The sequence below is a fragment of the Rhinatrema bivittatum genome, chromosome 3 (genome assembly GCF_901001135.1).
Source record: "Rhinatrema bivittatum chromosome 3, aRhiBiv1.1, whole genome shotgun sequence".
In the NCBI taxonomy this organism is placed as follows: Eukaryota; Metazoa; Chordata; class Amphibia; order Gymnophiona; family Rhinatrematidae; genus Rhinatrema; species Rhinatrema bivittatum.
Window position 1 is genome coordinate 213869401 of NC_042617.1, and position 13554 is coordinate 213882954.

Here is a 13554-nt window from a genome sequence, read left to right on the forward strand (position 1 = left end):
GGCGTTGATCCCGTGAGAGAATTGATCTCGCTTGCGGCTGAAGTATCTGGGTACTTGAGCATTGGACCTCTCCGCTAATAGGTCCATGTCCGGAATCCCCCACTGATCCACGATCATCTGGAAGGCTGTGGGGGACAGCTGCCACTCTCCCGGATTTAGGCGTTCCCTGCTGAGGAAGTCTGCCGCGGTGTTGTCCCTTCCGGCAATGTGGACGGCGGAGATGTCCTGGAGATTCGCCTCTGCCCAGGCCATCAGCGGGGCTATCTCTAGGGACACCTGTTGGCTTCTGGTTCCGCCTTGTCGATTGATGTATGCCACCATGGTGGCATTGTCGGACATCACTCTGACTGCTCTGTTCCTCAGTCTGCGGGCAAATCGCAGGCATGCAAATCGGACTGCCCGTGCCTCTAGCTGGTTGATGTTCCACCCCAACTCTTCTCTGTTCCACCGCCCTTGGGCGGTAAGCTCTTCGCAATGTGCTCCCCATCCGCTCAGGCTGGCATCTGTGGTGAGCAGAGTCCATGTGGGGGAGGACATCTTCGACCCCCTGCTCGTGTGGTCGGACTGCAACCACCACCGTAGCTGGGTCCGCAGGCTGGCTGGTAGAGTTAGATGCACGGAGTAATTCCGGAAGCGAGGGCTCCATCGAGAGAGGAGGGAGCGTTGTAGTGGTCTCATATGGGCCCTTGCCCAGGGTACCACTTCCAGGGTGGATGCCATGAGACCGAGAACCTGCAGATAGTCCCAACCTATGGGCCGACTGGCTCCCATCAGGGACCGTAGACGCGTCTGGAGTTTTAACCTCCTCTTGGTAGTGAGGCTGACTTTCTCTGCCTGGGTGTCAAACTGGACTCCCAGGTATTCCAGTGATTGGGAAGGCTGTAGGCAACTCTTGCTTAGGTTGACTACCCATCCCAGGCTTTCCAGAAGGGCGATCACTCTGTCGGTTGCCTGATGGCTCTCCTCTCGTGATTTCGCTCTGATCAGCCAATCGTCTAGGTAGGGATGGACAAGGATTCCTTCCCGTCTGAGCGCCGCTGCTACCGCTACGATCACCTTGGTGAAGGTCCGCGGCGCCGTGGCTAACCCGAAGGGCAAAGCCCGGAATTGGAAGTGTTGTCCCAGAACCTTGAAGCGTAGGTAGCGCTGATGATCCCGATGGATCGGGATATGCAGGTAGGCTTCTGATAAGTCTAAGGCCGTGAGGAATTCCCCTGGCTGTACTGCGGTCTTGACTGAGCGCAGAGTTTCCATGCAAAACCTCGACTAACTGGAGGTCCAATACGGTCCGGAAAGTGCCCTCTTTCTTGGGTACCATGAAATAAATGGAATAGTGCCCAGAATCCATTTCCCATGCAGGTACTGGGATTATGGCTTTCAAGGACAGGAGCCTCGCCAGGGTAGCTTCCAGCGCTGATTTCTTGTGGATTGGACACGGAGATTCCACGAACCTGTCCAGAGGGATGTGATGGAAGTCCAGATAATACCCCTCTCGTATGATGGCGAGGACCCACTGGTCCGACATAATCTCGACCCACCTGGGGTAGAAGAGGGTTAACCTGCCCCCTATGGCTTCGACCCCTAGATGGATCGGCTGATTCTCATTGGGGGGTGCGGCCGGAACCCGAACCCGAGCCGGCTCCCCTCTTGCGCTGCTTGGTCCCTAAAGGACTGGTTTCTGGCCTGAGGACGAGGTGCCTGGTAGCGACTCCTATAGGGAGTGAAGCGTTGGGAGCTTCTACCTCTGGAGGGCCTCGGAAAGGTGCGCTGGTTCCTCTTGGACCTGTCTTCCGGCAGTCGAGGTACTGGAGAGGCACCCCATGTGCTGGCCAGTTTATCTAGATCGCTGCCAAACAGAAGAGACCCCCTTGAACGGCATTCTAGTGAGACGTGTCTTAGAAGGGGCGTCGGCTGACCAGTTTCGTATACAGAGCTGCCTCCTGGCTGCTACTGAGGATGAGACCCCTTTGGCTGTCGTACGGACTAGGTCGGAGGCGGCATCCGTAAGGAACGAGAGAGCTGACTCCATGTCAGCTGCCGGGGCATTGTTCCTGACCTGTGACAAACAGGAACGCGTTACCAAGGTGCAGCAGGTTGCGATTCGCAAAGACAGAGCTGCTACCTCAAAGGTGTGTTTCAGGATGGCGTCCAGGCGTTGGTCATGAGCAACCTTGAGGGCCGCCGCCGCCGCCCCCCCCCCCCCCCCCCCGGAATGGTAGTGCGCTTGACCACAGCGCTAACTAAGGCGTCCACCTGAGGGCACGCCAGCATATCCTTGAATGCCGGGTCCAGGGGGTACATGCCAGACAGGACCCGACCCCCTTTGAATAAGGCATCCGGCGCATTCCACTCCAGATCGATCAGCTGTTGCGCTGCTTGCAGGAAGGGGAAATGGCGGGCTGTGGGATGAAGACCCTCCAGTAGGGGGTTCTGCGTAGATGCCTCCATGGTGCTGGGGCCTGGAATAGCCAACTCCGTCAGGCACTGAGAGACCAGGTCGGAGAGATCCTCCTTGGGAAAGAACCGCCTCATAGTTCGATATGGCTCTATCCCCGAGGGAAGTTCTCCCTCCTCGGGGGGTTCTGACTCGTCCTCAGAGACATCAGGGTCCGCATGAGCAGGACTGCCCGGAGGCGGATGCCCGCAATAAGGGCGAGAAGGGCCAGGGGTAGGGTCAGCCGGAGCGGCAGCAGGGCCTGGACGGGATGCTGACTGCATCTGTACAAAGGCGTGGATCCCCTTAAATAAGTCAACCCAGGAAATGGAAGCGGTTTCTAGCCGCCGGGGTACTAGGTCCCCCGGAATTCCTGGCTGTTCAGGGCGCCCCGCTAGATCCGGAGTGGCCCTTGGGGAACTGTCGGTAAACCTCGGTTGAGACTGGTCCTGGCCCGAGGCTCCCACGGCCTCCTCACATTGGGCACAAAGGGAGTCTGGCTCCTCGCTCTGCGTGGCTCTAAGCTGGCACACTGAGCATAGGCCAAGAGCTTTCACGCCGGAATCAGGAGGTGCCGCCCCTGGAAACGCCGGGGCGTTCAAGTGTTCCATCGCTGCAAATGCAGGGCGCCGGCTTATACCAATAATATGCACTTAATAATATACAATATGCGCTCAAGAATATGCATTCAGCACTATGGGGCGGATTTTAAAAGGAGCGCGAATAGGCCTACTTTTGTTTGCGCTCAGGCGCAAACAAAAGTACGCTGGATTTTAGTAGATACGCGCGGAGCCGCGCGTATCTACTAAAAAACCTGGATCGGCGCGCGCAAGGCTATGGCTTTTGTATAGCCGGCGCGCGCCGAGCCGCACAGCCTACCCCCATTCCCTCCGAGGCCGCTCCGAAATCGGAGCGGCCTCGGAGGGAATCCTCTAACACCCTCCCCTCACCTTCCCCTCCCTTCCTCTACCTAACCCACCCGCCCGGCCCTGTCTATACCCCCCCCTTACCTTTGTTGGGGGATTTACGCCTCCCAGAGGGAGGCGTAAATCCCCGCGCGCCAGCAGGCCTCCTGCGCGCCGGGCCGCGACCTGGGGGCGGGTACGGAGGGCGCAGCCACGCCCCCGGACCGCCCCGGGCCGTAGCCACGCCCCCGTACCCGCCCCCAAAACGCTGCCGACACGCCCCGAAAACGCCGCGACGACCGGGACCGCCCCCGACACGCCCCCCTCGGAGAACCCCGGGACTTACGCGAGTCCCGGGGCTCTGCGCGCGCCGGTAGGCCTATGTAAAATAGGCTTACCGGCGCGCAGGGCCCTGCTCGCCTAAATCCGCCCGGTTTTGGGCGGATTTAGGCGAGCAGGGCTATGAAAATCCGCCCCTATGCATTCAAATAGCGTACAATATGTGCTCAATATACAATATGCGCTCAAGCCTATGCGTTCAGCATTATGCGGTGAATAATATCCAATATGCGCTCAAATATAACATATGCGCTCCAGAATATGCGTTCGGCACTATGCGTTCAAGAACATACAATATGCGCTCAAGAATATGCGCTCAGCTATATGCGCTCAAGAACATACGATATGCGCTCACATATACAGTATGCGCTCAAATTTATGCGTACAGCACTATGCGCTCAATAATATACAATATGCGCACAAAACATACGCTTAGTAATGTATATGCTGCGTTGTGCGCTCCTCCACAGGCGCTTAATACCTTAACAAGGCAGACAAAATGGCGACCTCCACGGCTTGTCGTCCACCGGCAACGCCGCCGATCCTCGAACCTAGGAGACCAAAAAGTAAGAGATGTACGCCTTACCTAATCTTCGGCGCTTCCCAGCTGTAACCCGGGCGGTCTCCGGCTGCGGGGGGAGAGGGGAAATACCTTCACCGCCGCGCTCGAGGAAATGCACCCGCTGCCTCTAAGCCGCCGAACTCGTCTGCTCGGGGCGAAGTCCACGCCAGGCCCGAGCCCTTCTCGCACGGAGGCTAGATCCCTGCCGCGATTCGGCCACTGGACCGAGGCCTAAACCTCCGAGGGATCGCGGAAATCACCTCGGGAAACTCAACTGGGGGAGGGACCCGAGGGTATCACCGCAGGAGTGCGGGGCTCGTCGTCTGTATCTTCGTAGAAATTTAGTAAGTCGAAAGTAGAAAGTAGATTTGGAAAACACGCTCAGCGAGCGTGCAGGAGCTCCAAACTGCTTTGGAGACGGAAATTACTGAGTTGCTTCACTTCCTGTGGGGGTATATGTACCCGTGCTGACGTCAGATCCGTCTCCAACTGCTAGCACGAGCACACTATACCCACTTGTTCTGAGTCCATCTGGCTACACACTAGGAAATCTTTTTTGAACCCAGCTACACTAACGGGCGGATTTTAAAAGCCCTGCTCGCATAAATCCGCCCGGATTTACGCGAGCAGGGCCCTCGCGAGCCGGCGCGCTATTTTGAATAGGCCGCCGGCGCACGCAGAGCCCCGGGATGCGCGTAGGTCCCGGGGTTTTTTGAAGGGGGCGAGTCGGGTGCGTGTCGGGGGCGGGGCCGGATGACGTGGCGTTTTGGGGGCGGGACGCAGCGTTTCAGGGGCGGGACTGGGGGCGTGGCGCCGGCCCCGGGGCGTGGTCCATGCCTCCGGACCAGCCCCCAGGTTGGATGACAGCGCGCCAGCAGTCCGCTGGCGCGCGTAGATTTACGTCTGCTTCTCGCAGGCGTAAATCTAGGGACAAAGGTAAGGGCGGGGGTTTAGATAGGGCCAGGGGGGTGGGTTAGGTAGGGGAAGGGAACGGAGGCAGGCTGCACGGCTCGGCACGCGCAGGCTGCCCAAAATCGGCAGCCTTGCGCGTGCCGATCCAGGATTTTATAAGATACGCGCGGCTATGCGCGTATCTTATAAAATCCTGCGTACTTTTGTTTGCGCATGCTGCGCGAACAAAAGTACGCGATTGCGCTTTTTAAAAAAATCTACCCCTAACTGCACTAATCACATCCTCTGGCAACAAATTCCAGAGCTTTATTGTGCGTAGAGTGAAAAAGAATTTTCTCTGATTAGTCTTAAATGTGCTACTTGCTAACGTCATGGAATGCCCCCTAGCCCTTCTATTATTCGAAAGTGTAAATAACCGATTCACATCTACTCATTCAAGACCTCTCATGATCTTAACCTCTATCATATCCCCCCTCAGCCGTCTCTTCTCCAAGCTGAACAGCCCTAACCTCTTCAGCCTTTCCTCATAGGGGAGCTGTTCCATCCCCTTTATCATTTTGGTTGCCTTTCTCTGTACCTTCTCCATCGCAACTATATCTTTTTTGAGATGTGTCGACCAGAATTGTACACAGTATTCAAGGTGCAGTCTCACCATGGAGCGATATAGAGGCATTATGACATTTTCTGTTTTATTAACCATTCCCTTCCTAATAATTCCTAACATTCTGTTTGCTTTTTTGAGTACTGCAGCACACTGAGCAGACGATTTTAAAGTATTATCCACTATGATGCCTAGATCTTTTTCCTGGGTCGTAGCTCCTAATATGGAACCTAACATCGTGTAACTACAGCAAGGGTTATTTTTCTCTGTATGCAACACCTTGCACTTGTCCACATTAAATTTCATCTGCCATTTGGATGCCCAATCTTCCAGTCTTGCAAGATCCTCCTGTAATGTATCACAATCCGCTTGTGATTTAACTACTCTGAATAATTTTGTATCATCAGCAAATTTGATAACCTCACTCATCTTATTCCTTTCCAGATCATTTATATATATATTGAAAAGCCCCGATCCAAGTATAGATCTCTGAGGCACTTCACACTCTTTACCCTTTTCCACTGAGAAAATTGACCATTTAATCCTACTCCCTGTTTCCTATCTTTTAACCAGTTTGGCTTGATGGACCATTGGTCTGACCCAGTATGGCAATTCTTATGTTCTTATGTAAGTGTGCTGAAAGAGGTACAAAAGAGCACCAAGATAAAATGAAGTCCTGAAATCCAAGTGAAAACAGATTGCCAAAGAGTAGGTGGTGATCAGCAATGTCAAAAGCAGCAGGTATATGAATGAGGATTTGGGTTTTGGCCATAAAGAAGACAATGGAGGCTTTGACAAAAGGTATTTCAGTGGAATGTAGAGGGCAAAAGCCGTATTGAAGAGGACTGAGAATGGCTTGAAACAAAAAATAAGACAGCAGAGGTGAATGGCATGTTCAAATAGCTTGAATGTGAAAGGGAGGAATGATATTGGTATGATAGCAGACATGGAGGATGCAGTGATGGCTTTTTTGAGTAGTGTAAAGAGAGTATATCTAAAGCAGCAGCAACAGTTGCAATGGAGAGTGATAACACTAAGGATGTGATAGATGGAGGGAAGGACTGGAGGGGAAGTAAGAGGTAAGGAACTGAGAGGGAATGGGGTCAGAGTAATAAGTAAAGTAAGACGGCTCATAGAAAATTGCATTTATTGTATAATTAATCAGACATTTCTACTTACTGTCGATCATGGGATGGGCCACGTCGCTCAAGCTCTTCAAATTTAAGATTGTATTTTCTTTGCTGGCAGTATTCATTTAGCTTTCCTTTGAAGTTTATTTCTGGATCTTGTGACTCTTCTTTCACCATCTTAAAATATGCATAGAAAAACAAGATTTTTAAACACCATTACAATAAAATATTATAGAATTATTCCTATATAAAGCATTAGTTAGAGCTAACTATTCATAAAATGGTTGATAAATGAATAGGATAATAGCAGAAGCTGCATATACTGGTGGGTGAGCAGGACTAATGAATACTAACTTGCTGGAGGAAGACTGTTTAAATCTTGCAAAATACTTTGCTTGAGGGTTGAAATATTCCAGTGTATGAATATTATTTACTGGGAAAGAAGTCTGCACATTTGAATTAATTCTGAGAAGTTATGAGAGCTGGTTCCTGGACAAGTAATCAGTGGTGTTTAATTGTCATCCATCCCAATCGTGTTTTTAATATATAGACTGTTAGTCTAATTAGAAGGAACTTTTCACAATAAGAGTCAATTAGGAATTTACATTTATGTGTAACTAACCCTGATTTTAGTAATTGACTAATTTTAGTCTTATTGTTGGTCACTTACAAAATAAAATAAAATATACTTTAATTTGATTAATTGTATTCACTCCTTAAACATCTTTAAATAACTTCACAACTCAAAGATTTTTTGGATGTGCCTTCATGTCATGGGGCACACCTGGATGAAACCTGTAAACCGGTCTTTTCTGCTGTTGTACCAGTCTTCTGAAACACTCTTCTTTCACCTCACATCATGTACCAAATGTTTAAATCGCTGTTTAAGACATCTCTCTTCCAGCAGGCTGTTTGCTTGTAGTGATAGCATGTTTATTCGCCTCGCTAGTTCTGCTGGTTAATTTTATTTTGATTTTTGTCATGTTTTTATTGTTGTTTGTGTTACACATATTATGAAGGTGAATTTACTTACTGTAAGTCACCTAGAGCCTGGCACCAAGTGACTAATAAATATTTTAAATAAATAAGAAGGATCACGTGATGTGATGCAGGAGTGAAGACTTGTTCTTCATGGATCCCAGACTCCACTCCCTAATCCGCTTGCATCAGTTTTTCTCCGCTTATTGCGACTACAGCCATACTCACTGATGGAGTCTTCATACGCTCGGGACTTTGTTCTCAGTTCTTTTCGCATACTGGCTGCAATTTTGAAAGACACTGTCGGCATGAATCGGCGAGACAAAGGGTGGCTGGTGGTTGGCAAAATGGTGGATTCCGTCAGCAACCCTTTCTCTCCTAGCATCCCACCCAAAAAGGTAAGTGACATTGCAGCTCAAATAATGGCAGCCCTAGACAGCCAATTTGAAAAAATGTATGAGATGTTTGCAGGAATGCAAGCGCTCATTACTGATACTTCTAAGCATTTCCAGGAGGTGGAAAATCACCTCACAGGTGTGGACACCAGAGTGCAGGCCCTGGAAATGGATCTAGTGGAAGTTAAAATGGCATTACAGAAAGCTGAACTAAAAATCAATGATCTTGAAAATAGATCCCGTCAGGGTAACATTAGGATCATTGGCCTCCCTGAGTCGACTGAAGACAGGACACTATCAGACTTTTTAAAGACTTGGCTGAGTACAGTTCTCCACATGGCTGAGGTCCATGGCCCATTGTGTATTGAGAGGGCACATCGTTTGGGTGTTAAACTTTCCTCACAAATCTCGGCTGGTTATCGCCAAGTTTCTTAATTATCACCACAAGGAAGAAGAACTGCGACAGTTCAGGCAGTCCAGGAAATTGGACCATGAAGGGCATCTAATACTTTTATTTTTCCAGATTACTCAGCGCTGGTTTCCACTAAACAGAAAGCATTCTCTTCAGTTTGTGCTCAGCTGATGGAGTAGCAAATTCGGTTTGTGCAACAATTCCCTGCAAAATTAAGAAAAACACACCAGAATAAATCTTATGTGTACGACATGGCCGAAGAATCAAAGGAATTTGTTCACGCTTTTTTGGATGGGAAGTGAACTGAGCTGCGATTTTTAGAGTGCTGCATTTTGTTTTATTTCGGCTGTGGATTTTGACATTGAATGTTTTCTTTATTCTCCATGTTTAATCTCCGTTCTTTTTCAGCTCTTTTCAGGGGAAGATGATGATTGGATATATTTTTTCAGTCGCACCAGAACTGGTTTCCATGTTTATCATCTTTAAGGAATTGCCTGGTGTTATATGTGATGTGTGTGGTGAATGAGTGAGGTCCTACACATGCCACACACATCACTTGCTCATGGTAGGGCAAAGAAATCTGGGGAAATTTCGATTCTTTGGTGGGGGGGGGGGGTGGAATTGAGAGGGGGTAGAAAGGGAATTGGCTTTTTTGATTTCTAGAAATGGCAGTTCAAGAACACTCCAGATTCGATGAACGGATTCATACTTTGAAAGTTTAGCTCAGCTGGGGCTTAGGCTGGGAGACTCGGGCTGGTGATTACTATAGAATATACTGCTGCTTACCAGTCAATTGAAGTGGGAATGACCACAGATTCCTGGAATGTGGGTGACATTGGATCTGTTGCCAAACGATATAAGGTGCTGCAAGCCTTACATAGGCACAAAGTTCAGATTGTTATGCATACAAAACTGTGCAGACAATGGATAGGGTAGGTTTTCTAGGCTCAATCTGGCACTAGGAAAGCTGGAGTGGCAATACTGGCTGGGAAAGGGATACCCCTACAAATAAACCAGATCGCAGAAATAGAAGGTAGATATTTAATTCTGGAAGGCACATTATATGGGAAATCTATAGTGCTCTGCTCAGTTTATGCCCCAAATGTTTACAACCATGCCTTTTTTCAAAAATTAGTGCAGTATTATTCCCCCATGTTAAGACCCCTTTAATTATTGGAGGGGATCTTAATTTCCCACATGATGATGATCAGTTAGGTAAATCCCCTCCTACTAGGTCCAGAATGTCAACAGGTAAGGGAGTGGCATATTTATGTCAGTGTCTAGATATGATTGATGAGTGGAGGATACTCATATCACGAGCTCATAAAACTCGCTCTCATCTTGATTATCTTTTAACTTGACGAGAAGATTTATCAAGGGTTATGGATGCTCAAATTGGCCCGTTGGCAATCTCTGACCATGTGCAAGTGTGGTTTCACTTAATGGGATTTTAACCTTCTGATATGACTAGAATGTGGAAGTTTTCTAAATACCTATACAAGGCTTTGGTGTTCAGAAAATATCTTTTAAAACGAGGGGATGAGTATTTTTCACATAATGGGGTAAATCTTGATTCTCCTCTATTGTTTTGGGAGACAGCCAAAACTGTTCTCTGTGGGGATATTATATCTTATGTGGCTGCCAGCAGGAAGAAAATGGGTTTAGAGAGGCAGATGTGCCGAAATAAACATTGTAATGAAAAGTCTCCTATGGGACTTAATAAAACACGCTTTTTGGCCACCCTGTATCAGAGGGCCCAGAAAAGGCATTTATATTACAAGTGTAAATTTTTTCAGCATAGCAATAAAATGGGCAAAATGCTGGCAAACATGACTAAAATTGGGCTGGGCCTAGATATTGTTATGATTGGTGTGTATGTGTGTAGACCCTTGGCCCGAGGAGCAGGTTGTTACCACCTGCGGGGAGGAGCCCCACAGGTCCGCACTGTCAGGAGGAGAGGTATTATAGGTATTATGACACAGGAAGGCTCTGTACACAATCGTGGGGGAATCCCCAGGGACCAGGAGATGACCCCCATAGGTTGACAGGCTGGAGTCAGTACTTGGAAAGTCAGAGTAGAGAGAGGGCGCCAGGCAGACCACGGGATGGTCGGTGCGGGACAGCCAAGTAGGAGGTACCTCGGTAGAACAGCCCAAGAGGTGGAGCCACACGGTAGTGGGCATAGACGAGAGAGTGAAGGCGACCCACGATGTGGGGAGGCCTGAGGCCCACAAGTAGTAGCTGACGTAGACAGGTAGCTGGTAACCGAAGGTAACTGGCTGAGCAGTAGAGAGATGGACCAGTGGAGCAGGACAGTAGCCAAAGGTAGAAAGACCAAGAACAAGCCCTGAGGAGCAGGAATGTCCTGAGTAGCCCAGGTAGATAGCGCAGCCCGAGGAGCGGGGACAGTCAAGATCCAATGGCTTGACCCCGAGGAGCAGGAAAGGCCAACAAGAACGTCACAAGGCACTGCTGAAATTCCCAGAGAGCGCCAAGGAGTAGCGCAAGTAGTTTGGTGGAACCCAAGAAGCGCAGGGCCAGCCCGAGGAGCGGGGTAGGCCAGGGAACGAACCCCCCCCATACCGCACACTGACCCCCGAGGAGCAGATGCCAGACAAGATCCACATAGTGAGCAGGAATGGCTTCTCAGGAACAGGAAGCAGGCTAGAACGTGTACGGAACTTGTTGCCAAGTCGGGTTGCTAAGGGCAAAACAGGAGCTTAAATACCAGAGACTAATGATGTCATCAAATGAGGACACCCCCGAGGTTCCCGCCGAAGGAGCTTCAAAGGCTGGTGGCGCGCACGCGTGTGTTATGGGAAAGCTGGAGGGGCTCCCATTCCTGGGAGATTGTGTACCCTTCGGCCATGATGCAACCGCAGAGGAGCTCCAGGAAGCGCCGAGATAGGCAGGGAGTGTCAAAGCACAGGCTGGAGATGCAGAACCCTGGCCTCTGCCGAACCTGATTGCATCAAAGAAACCCAGCAACACAATGTTGGTCTCTGGGGTAGCCCTTCAGCTATTCGATAGCCCTTTCGGACCTGCAGTATGGAACAGCAAATGCGACAGGACGGACAGAGGCTGAAGGGCGAAGACTTCAGATGCAGACGAAGACTCAGGATATGTGAGGGTTTCACACGAAGAATCAGGATACTTGAAAGGTGAGACAAGACTCAGGATACGTGAAGGAAGGGACCGAAGATCCAAGATAAGAAGAGGACTCGGACGGAGTCACAGGTCACTTGAAGATTCAGAATTGCTTGAAGAACTAAGACGAGGCTCAGGTTATTTGAAGAACTGAGACAGTATTTCAAGGTACTTGAAGGACTCCGAAAGAGTCACAAATCAAGAATTCTGAATAGGTACTGCCACACCACACGCCCTACACAGCCAGTCAAGGCAGGTCGCAGACCACACTTGTGGTTATCGACTCAGGTTACTTGGAAGATCAAAAAATGAAGACTCCGAGGTCTGCACCGAAGCACGCCCTCCATAGCCAGTTAAGGCAAAGTACGGACTACGCACGTACGGGACAGGTTAAGCAGAGTTCATATTCATATGGACGGAGGCAAACGCAAGGGGCTCCGAAAACCCAGACAGGATTCAGGAAGGGGTCTCCAGGGACTCTGAGTAAAAGACTCGGAGTGAAGCTTGAGCGAACTCAGAGTATGGAACCTGAAGCTTGGAGGATTAAAAGCCGGAACCTTCTGGAGGCTTACGCTGTCGAGACAAAGGACATCTGAATAAAAGAAGATCTGGATGAGAAGACATCCAGAGAGTAGGACATCAGGACTTCATGGACATCAGGAACATCAGGATCTCGATGAAGAAGACACAGGATCCAATGAGAGACCTTAACGAAGACATGAAATTCCAACATGGAACAGAGTGCCAACGAGAAGCAAGATGGAAGAGAAGTCCTAAGGAGGACTGGCTCCTTGCGAAGGCAATGAAGCAATGAAGACAGGCCCCTTTTGTAGGACTGAAGAGGAGACTTCAAGATGACATCACAGGAGGACTTCTCCCTCGCTGGCCCTTTAAATGAGAAGAGGAGGCACGGCCCCGTGCCTAAGGAGGAGTGCAGGACCCTGGAGAGCGGCCACGCTGCAGTCACCAAGCAGGAGCAGGAACCAGGCCACAGAACAGGCCCTGACGTGGAAGGCAGCTTCCTGCCACGGAGGAGAACAGGAGCAGAGCTAGGCCACAACCCCAGCCTAGCAACGTTGGAGGTGGCTCCCAAGCCGCGGAGAGGAAGCTGCCAGCAGCACCAGCCGCTGAGGAAACGCCGGCATCGACGGCCTTCGGGCTGCGAAGATGACATCAGCGGCTCCTGCCACGAAGAGGAGCACTTCAGAACGGCCTCCGGGCCTTGTAGAAATGCTGTTGGCGGTCTTCTGGAAGAAAGAACCTCACCGGGGTGGCACCCTGCCACCAGACCACAGGAAAATATGTCGGCGGCCTCCTGGCTGCAAAGGCTGTGCTGGGGCAGCTCCAACCACTCTGAGGAAGCGTCGGCGGCCTCCAGGCTGCTGAAGAAGCTGGAAAAGGGACCTAGGAGGACCCGGTATCGGAGCAGGCAGCGATGGCATCCTTGCCTCCCCACGGAGGTCCGTGGGATGCGGCGATGCACACAGGCCCGTGCAGCGAGCAGACCCAGGGAGGGTAAAGGAACAGCACAAGCAATAAGTACTTGCGGTCACAGCCGTCTGCGACCAACAAGCATAACAGATATATTCCGGCCATGAAGCGCTCCAATACTGTGGTTACCCTCAGGGAAAGCAATCTCTGAGATATTTCAGCATTATTATCAACAAATTTATCGGGGGACACCAAAGAGGAGAGAAAATATTCAAATTTATCTCTGTTCTGTGAAACTGCCTCAGTTT

General features: G+C 50.3%; 1 protein-coding gene across 1 annotated transcript in view; it reads right to left on the bottom strand.

Annotated features, from left to right (window-relative positions):
* Positions 1-13554, bottom strand: part of EIF2AK2 (eukaryotic translation initiation factor 2 alpha kinase 2) — a 357779-nt gene that overhangs the window by 280750 nt on the left and 63475 nt on the right. Inside the window, exon 4 of the mRNA XM_029594168.1 lies at positions 6933-7060. Within this exon, the coding sequence (XP_029450028.1) occupies positions 6933-7060 (128 nt within the window). The remainder of the gene's footprint in view (positions 1-6932; positions 7061-13554) is intronic.